The sequence below is a fragment of the Mauremys reevesii genome, linkage group 8 (genome assembly GCF_016161935.1).
Source record: "Mauremys reevesii isolate NIE-2019 linkage group 8, ASM1616193v1, whole genome shotgun sequence".
Classification (NCBI taxonomy): Eukaryota; Metazoa; Chordata; order Testudines; family Geoemydidae; genus Mauremys; species Mauremys reevesii.
Genome location: NC_052630.1, coordinates 61383705 through 61391867, shown reverse-complemented (window position 1 = coordinate 61391867; position 8163 = coordinate 61383705). Strand labels below are relative to the sequence as shown.

Sequence of the window (8163 nt, the reverse complement as noted above, 5' to 3'; positions counted from 1 at the left end):
CCTGCAGTCATTGCTTATGCTTCTAGCACAAAATGAGTGCTCAATGTGATGCAGGCCAGCTTGAAGGCACCTAAACAAAGCAATAATGGAAAGGTTGCAATAGCCCAAGAGCGCTCCAGCTTTAAGACCACCTCTCCCAGGTCTGGCAGTCTAGAAGGTCTCATTCCCTGTAGAATTCCTCCTACTGCCATTCTCAGCCCTTAGCAGCCAGTCAATCCTGCAACACCAGGAATTCAGTAAATAAATCTGCTTGCAGAGCAGAGCACCGCCTTGTCTCCACTAAGCTCATCCTATGATTTTGCTTGTGATGATGAGTTCCTAAGTAGAATTCGAAGTGAATAGTTTGGGAACTGGTTATCTGTCTCCTTGTGCTAGGCTAGGCAGTAAACTACCTGTAAACTGCAGAGAAGGCATTCTCTGTCGAGGCCCTTCTACTCCAGAGGGTGCTCACACTTGATCTGCCCAGCCTGGAGCGGCTAACCATGTTCACAGATGCTCCAAAGCCCTTTTTTCCCCCATCCTAGGCATTTGGAGAAGAGGTTTTGTGCAGTGGGAGTCTTTCTTTGTTAGTTGGAGCATTGCTTGGGGAAGGAGGGAGAGTTAACTATTCAGCTACTTGTGAAAGGAATGAGTAGAGCAGGGTATCTGTTGCCCTTGGATACTGATATAAAAGTGCCAATTGTAATTATTGTTATTGTAGGGATGCCCAGAGTGCAGGACATGTGTCGCCCAACACGGTAACTTTTTAGGCATCAAAAGAATAAATACAATTATTTCTCAAGGGATATGAGGATGTTAATAGCAATCTCCCAGAATGCCCTTTAGGTATTGCCATACTTTACTAATGTCCACATTGCTCTCTGTCCAAGGGGGCCGTTCTAGGAACTGTTGAATAGGTACTGTTGGATTCCCACAGCAGACTGGTACAGCAGCTGTTGGAGGGAGGGAGGGAGAGAGTGTGTGTGTGGGACCCAACTATTTTACTAAAAAGGTTTTGTAATGTGGGTACACCAGGGTGGATTTGATTTAAATCATGATTTAAATCACTAGTCAGGACTTGATTTAATCATGGATTTCTACATAAAAGTGCATTCTTGTTGGTTGTTACCAATCTGAAGATCCTGAATGTTCAGACATGTTCCTTTCATTGTCTTCAACACAGCTTTCTCCTGAGAAGGAACACTTCTCAAGATGTTGTTTCATTTGGGAAGCCAGGCCTTGCATTTCTTTGTTGCACTGTTTGCATTTTGCACGCATGCCTGTCTTAACCACAGGTAGAGGAAATTAATTAAAATATTCCCAGACTGGGTCTCTTTTATGGCCTGCTGCCGTTATACGTTTTTCCCTTCTAGTGAGAGAATGGTAGATCTCAAATTAATGAAGGCTACACTCAGAAAGACCTCAAGACTTCTGAATATGCTGCTCAGTTTCATTTTTGTTTCTACTGCCTGTCCTTCCCTTCTCACATTTATCTCCAAACTTCTTTTTCTTGTCCAGATTTATTCTGCCCTCAACAATCTTCTATTCATTGAACGTTCTGAAACTTTGCACGACAGAAGTTTTACCGATGAAAAGTGCTGGTGTGAACCTCACTTTGTTGGCAGGAGCGCTCTCCTGCCGACAAAACTGCTGCTGCTCGTTGTGTGTGTTGTGCATGTGTGTGTAATATTTTTGTCAACTCCACTGACTACTTTGTCAATACTAGAAAAAATTAGTACCCACCTGACAACACTCGTACAGCTGTATTGCTGCTAGCAACAATGTAAATACTGGCCTAGCCAAAGCTGATGTGTTTTTACCTCTGTCACTTAAGCCTGCTCTGAGCAGGTTTTCATGATCTGGGGGTCAGATCCCTTAGGCCTTGTCTGAAGTAGCAGACTTGCAGCTGTGCTGTTGCTAAAATGCTGGTACTAATTTTTCAAGGGCAGACTCATCTGACCTGATGGAGGAATAATGCTCCTACCTGTTTCTCTTCCAGCCCCAATAAGTAAAAGTGTGTGATCCATTTAAAAAATGGAAACGGACTGGTCTTTTCTAACTGGCAAATCCACCTGTGAGATTTGTGGCCATGTCCAGCAATATGTGTGCCTCATCTGTGGGGCACATTGCCTACCAGTTGTTTCAGCTAAGGCTGGTGGGAGGAGTATCATTTTCTCTTTTGCGTGCTTTATTTCTCCACTGTTTTTTAAGCTTTCCTTGGTCTTGCAAACTTTGGGAGGCTTTTCTTTGCACTAATCAAGCTTGCATGCCTGCCTGCCTTTTTTTTTGTTTTGTTTTGGGGACACTGCCAGTTCTTATCCTAAGAGCTTTATGCTAGTCTTATTGAGTGCTAGGAGTTAAGATCCCACTTGGAATGGAACTATAGAATAGCACCCATTCCCAATATGTTCTCCCCTGCCTACCTGTCCATTGCTGGATAGTGTCTTGTGTAGCTAGATTGGATGTGGAAAAATTAGAAAGAGTCCAGCGGAGGGCAACAAAAATGATTAGTGGGCTGGAGCACATGACTTATGAGGAGAGGCTGATGGAACTGGGATGGTTTAGTCTGCAGAAGAGAAGAATGAGGGGGGATTTGATAGCTGCTTTCAACTACCTGAAAGGGGGTTCCAAAGAGGATGGATCTAGACTGTTCTCAGTGGTACCTGATGACAGAACAAGGAGTAATGGTCTCAAGTTGCAGTGGGGGAGGTTTAGGTTGGATATTAGGAAAAACTTTTTCACTAGGAGGGTGGTGAAGCACTGGAATGGGTTACCTAGGGAGGTGGTGGAATCTCCTTCCTTAGAGGTTTTTAAGGTCAGGCTTGACAAAGCCCTGGCTGGGATGATTTAGTTGGGGATTGGTCCTGCTTTGAGCAGTGGGTTGGACTAGATGACCTCCTGAGGTCCTTTCCAACCCTGATATTCCATGATTCTATGATATTTATTTATTTATTTATTTTTAATATATGGAGTATAGGCAAGACAAGTTGTTAGGAAGCAAAAAAATATATACTCAGAGAAATCTTGTACCAAAATAATTTATTATAAAAAAAAAATTCAAAGACCACTTCCCTGAAGTTTTGCTGCCCTCAGGACAGGATTTGTGGCATTCCTGGCATAAATAGGAGTGTTCAACACTGCCTTAGTGTACATAACATAGTATTATACAGCTCCTGTTTGCTATGGGCCAGATTCTGCCCTTACTTTCACTGCATGCAGCCCCACTGACAGAATTTGGCCCTGGATAGTGTAGTTAGCTACTCAGCATCTTCTGCTCCAAAGAGGTGTAATGTATCCCTCTTTATCTCTTTGCATTATACAGTGACAGTGTTTAGTGTCACATGGAAGACTGATGAATCTATTTGCTGCTGGGAAATTTTTAGTTAGCTGAACCAGTATTAAGAAGTGAGTGAGTGATAACATACCACCAGTTGTTTAGGGGAAAAAAATGCAATCAATTATTCAAAGCTGTCCAAATTCCCAGAAATGTTTGATTACACTGTGCTGCCTCAGAGCTTGTTTACTCTTAAAAGAGGCAGATCTTATCTGACCTACAGTATCAATGCTCTCAGTGTGACAAAAGGAGTCTGACAATGTACAGTGCTATGATAATGCATGGAAATACCTTCTCTCTGCACTGTTCACTGATGGAAAATGCATCATCCCTGGACACTGGCCAGCAGCTTTCCTGGCTCCATCCCTAGGCCTCTAACATCACTGTTTACCACTCAACTGTAAACCAGCTTAGGCTATATTTCTGTCCATTTTTTCCCCACTACATCTGGGCAAACCTTCTGTACATTCAGGATTTCAGTCTTTCAGATTATGGAGCTGCTAGGACACATGGCCTTCTTCCTTAGCAGGTGAAACAGAATTTTCCACTTCACTTCCCTCCAGAGTTCATGTCCCTTGAGGCTCCCTGGTAATCTGTGACTTTTTACACAGTTCTTGATAGAATTCAGACTCCAAAAATCGTGGGTACGCGTTATTCTCCATCAAGCTGTAGACTCTTTTCTGTGCAGCACTGAAGCAAGTGTGTGTTGCTTCATGGATATTCTGGGCAATCATGTTCTTGGTTTGAAAGTCTACGTTTATCTGAAATAGAATGCGGGAATGTGTTACTGAGAGTGTTCACCTCAAGCAAATATCATAGACAAGTTAGATAAAAGTGAGATTTCATTAACACTAAGGGCCTAGTACTGCAGCCTTGAGGCAGACAAAGCTCCCAGTGAAGCTCCTGAAGGCTGCCTCCTCCTTCAGAAGGAAGCAAGATAAAATCCATAGTTTTGTAATGAGGAACATTTTCTATAATGTATTGCACTACAGGGCAACTGAAAAGACTCAAATGATGACAATCGTATTTCAGTGCGGATGCTCTTTAAATACATTGTAGACTTTAATGACTTTTGCTGATGTACCCAGGCTGAAGATCTGATCCAGAATCTCTGTGAAAATACTGCTGGCCCAATTTTCCAACATGGGAAACTGGGATGAATAAATTATGGTATCGAGGTAATATTTGGATGTTAATAATCAGCTTTCAGGGGCATAAATCAGCTTTCAGGGGCATTTTGGGCAACAAAATTTCAAAACATGGGCCCATGGTGGACATGGGGGTGGGAATTTCAGAGAGCTTTTTTACCTCTTTGGGAGCTTCTTTTTCAATAAATTCATTGTAGATCTTTTTAGCCTTGGATATCAGCTTCTGAGGTGACTTGATTTTCTTGAAGTCCTCACAGGCCAGCCAGAAATCGATGTTCTCCTCGCAGAACTCTGACTTCAAAAAAGCTCGAAAAGCTGCAAGACCATCTGGGGAGCAAGAAAAGGGAGAAATGTATGAGGTGAAAATATTCCAGGAATCTTGCATTTAGCAATAGTCTTTCCCTACCAAAAATATATCTGCTCTCAGTGTTCGTATTTCTTTCAGAGCTGCCAGGACACTTTCAATAATTGCCTATGTATATGTATATAAAGTATATATTTAGGTTCCCACAGTTTGCCAGACTTTCTTTTTAAATAACTGAAGCTATTTTTGAAGGAAAAGTGCAAAAAATGAAAACCACGTAAAGTCAGCACACTTCCTTTAACATACGGCTAGGTTTACCAAAACAAAACAAAAAACCCAACAACCATAAAACAAAACTCTTCATTATACAGTTTCTCTCCAGATCTGAGTTCTAGTATATTAACCTTTAGACTGGAGTAAATATTTACAACAGAGCTATAAATCGCTGGAAGACATTTGCAATGGAAAGAGTGACTCAAAGTTGATTATCAAATGCTGATATAATTTTTTTTTTTGGTTCAGCAATTAAGTGGTTTTCTTTGCAGAGCGGCTGTAAAACCCACAGAAGATTCAACTCTCATTGACTCCATTGCAGGATCAAGCTCACAGTGGCTTAATGTGTATATTTCTAATAGCACTGGAACAAGGATTTGTCTTGGAGTGGATTTCTAAGTGCATAAAAATCTTTGCTAAAGAACATACTTTTTATGAAGTGGGGCTTTGTGTTGTTTAAAATAGAAGTGTCTGAGACCAATATCAAGCTGCATGCATGAGGTTCAAAGGGCAATTCATAATCCTGATGTACATGGAAAACCATTGCTTAGTCTCATCTGAAGTAGCCTTTTCTATTACAAAAACCTCCAGCAAGACCATAACATGTTTCTATTTTTACATTGATTTGTTACTCTTTTCAGGCTGACTTACATTTATTAGCTAGAAGTTCATCAAAAGCTTCTGACCACAGCTGGGCTTCTTCAGGAGAAGGTCTATATAAAAGGACGGAGAACATTAGTTAGATTGCACAGCATATATTTCTGTTCCTTGCATGTTAAAATATTTGAGATTCATTTGAGTGAAATCTGTATATTTAAGTTACCTGAAGTAAGTATGTTGCTTTCCTTTTTTGTTGGACTTTGTCTTTGTAGAAGTGGAAGAGTTCTGCAGGAAATAGCTCAACCTTGTTTTCCAGTCCTTAATGCTAGAAGAGAAAGAGGAAGGGGGAGGGGAATACATTAAAATGAGTTAACTGAAACTATCCTTCCAGCTTTGCACATTTTGACCAGAGATGGGACTAATCCTGCAGTCTATAAAGAGAATGCAAAATTTCCCTTGAAGTTGATGGTAGTTTTGCCTGCTTAATAACTGTGGGATTAAGCCCCAAATCTTTTTCTATTTCAAAAAAATAGGACCCAATCCTTCTATTTCAGTCAACAGCAGTTTTTTTCCACTGACTGGAGCAAGAGAGCCCACAGGGACTGGAAAGTGACTAATTGTAACTAAGGCATCTATGAATTTCATAACCAGAGGTATGCTTCTGTATGTGAGGAACACAGCACACTGACCTCTGTTCTCCCCTAGGGGCCCACTACTGTTGTCTGTGCTCAATGGGAGTTTTAGCTGAGTGAAAACTATTGGGCGGGGGGCCTCCTGGTGCTCAGATATTTAGAAAACCCTCTTCAACTGTGCATCAATATGGATTTGGAGATTTAATCTCTTCCTGCCAAATTTTTGGAAGAGCCAAAAACTGGATCTCCCCAATCTAAAAGAATATATTTTCAGTGTGGAAGATACTCCAGTTTAGGGCCACCTGGTGAAATCTGTAAAACAGGTGAGATTAAACTCTGCAGGAGCTGCAGCACAAAATCATCTCCACTAGTCTCTATGTGAAACGGGAATTGCAGAATAATTTTGTCCCTTACACTGCAAATATCATGTCTTATCCAGACAGTGCAAACAGGATATTCATTATAAATATAATAATGAAAGATTTTCACATTTTTTTGTTTTTGTTTTGCTTTGGCAAGGAGCAAACCCTGTAAAATAGTTTAAATGACAGAGCCATTTGAAGACACCAATCCAATGTAAAATTGCACCGCTTGCTACGTGAACAACAAAAGGGGGGAAAATGTGCTTACATTTTCACCACTCAGACATGAACTGAAATAAACCATTTCTGCACAAGATCTACATTCTTTCTGAACTGCCACTGACAGTTACATTTCTCATCAAAGGACCAGTTCAGCAAATACAAGATTTTTTGCACATCAGGGTTTTTGCAGTGGAGATATTTCTCCATTTTTAAAAACTCCTTATGACATCAAATACATAAATTAACCCACTCTTGCACTACTCACATATTGCACCCAAAGTGATTTTTTTAAAAAGTCAACTCTGTCAAATAGCTTAAGGAATAATATAAATAGTTTCTCTTTTTTCCCTACTGAGATGCAACCTCCCTAGTTTGAATCATTGTTTTGAAAGCAAAGGGTGGCTCTTTATATGAATTAGACCTGCTATAAATATATAAACTCACATAGTTCTCTTCATCTTTCCTTTCTTCTCCTCGTTTTGGCAGCTGCTGGGAGTTTTCTCCATTTGTCCACAGTTGTGCTGAAGAGCAAAGAAGATTGCACTTTGCATACTTCTTTTGTTTTATCCCAGGGTCTATCGCTGATCCGCCAGCCACTGCAGCAGCCTTTTCTTCACTCAGAAGTTGAACTTGAAGAGCGAGAAAGGCAGCCTCTCTTTATAGAAGGCTGTAGGGGAATGGGTTGGGTTTCGGTTACACCTCCTGAGCACGTTGATTTGCTTGTGGGGAAGCACACCAAAGCACACTCCCCTGTCACGTCCTTAAAAGGCTCTTACACTGAGTACAGTGCTGACGCAGTGTTCCCTTTTGCTTTATGCAGTCTTCTCTTGCAAAAAACCGGTCTGGTTCCTGCAACTGCCTGACTGCAGATTTCAGCAAGTTGGAGAGCTCTCTCTCTTTTTTTTGGGGGGGTGGGGGTGGGGGCTGTTGTGTGTGCATGCACAGAGCTTGAATGCCTTGCACATTTGAAGACAGAAGTGTAGGATCAATGACTTGGCTTATTATCCGACATGGAGAGAAAGATAATAGGTAGTAATAGTGCAAGGGGGTCTAGCTGCTGTGCTTATAAAGTTACCCCCTTGGCCCCACTCCAGCCTGCAAAAGGAAAATATCCCTTGAAAAGGGCTAAGCGCATTAATTCATTTCTATTACTGGATTAATATCTTAACAACAATAGTGCTAACAAAATAAGATTTGCTACTGCACTTTTGGCAGTCTGAAAGTAGTCTGGCATTGTCTCGCTAGTGTTCTACCATTCATTTTAAAAATGCCAGCTAAGCTAAGCAATGCCTCATATTTCTCATCAGTT

The 8163-nt window shown here is 41.1% G+C and overlaps 1 protein-coding gene across 1 annotated transcript; it reads right to left on the bottom strand.

The window, feature by feature from the left end:
- Positions 1-3001: 3001 nt before the first annotated feature.
- RGS2 (regulator of G protein signaling 2) lies at positions 3002-7552 on the bottom strand. Its single transcript, XM_039483977.1, has 5 exons — positions 7299-7552; positions 5862-5963; positions 5690-5751; positions 4622-4788; positions 3002-4074 (listed from the first exon to the last, which is right to left on the bottom strand). Exons 1-5 carry the CDS (start codon positions 7403-7405, stop codon positions 3880-3882), a joined length of 633 nt encoding a protein of 210 aa, XP_039339911.1. The 5' UTR covers positions 7406-7552; the 3' UTR covers positions 3002-3879.
- Between the last annotated feature and the right edge of the window lie 611 nt (positions 7553-8163).

Bases quoted from the DNA above. Each gene is read 5' to 3' on its own strand.
- RGS2 (XM_039483977.1), bottom strand. From the start codon at position 7,405: ATGCAAAGTGCAATCTTCTTTGCTCTTCAGCACAACTGTGGACAAATG. The intron at 5,964-7,298 runs GTGAGTTTATAT...TTTCTCTTCTAG, and splicing joins GGAAAGATGAAGAGAACTAT to CATTAAGGACTGGAAAACAA. The intron at 4,075-4,621 runs GTAAAAAAGCTC...ATTCTATTTCAG, and splicing joins AAAAAGAAGCTCCCAAAGAG to ATAAACGTAGACTTTCAAAC.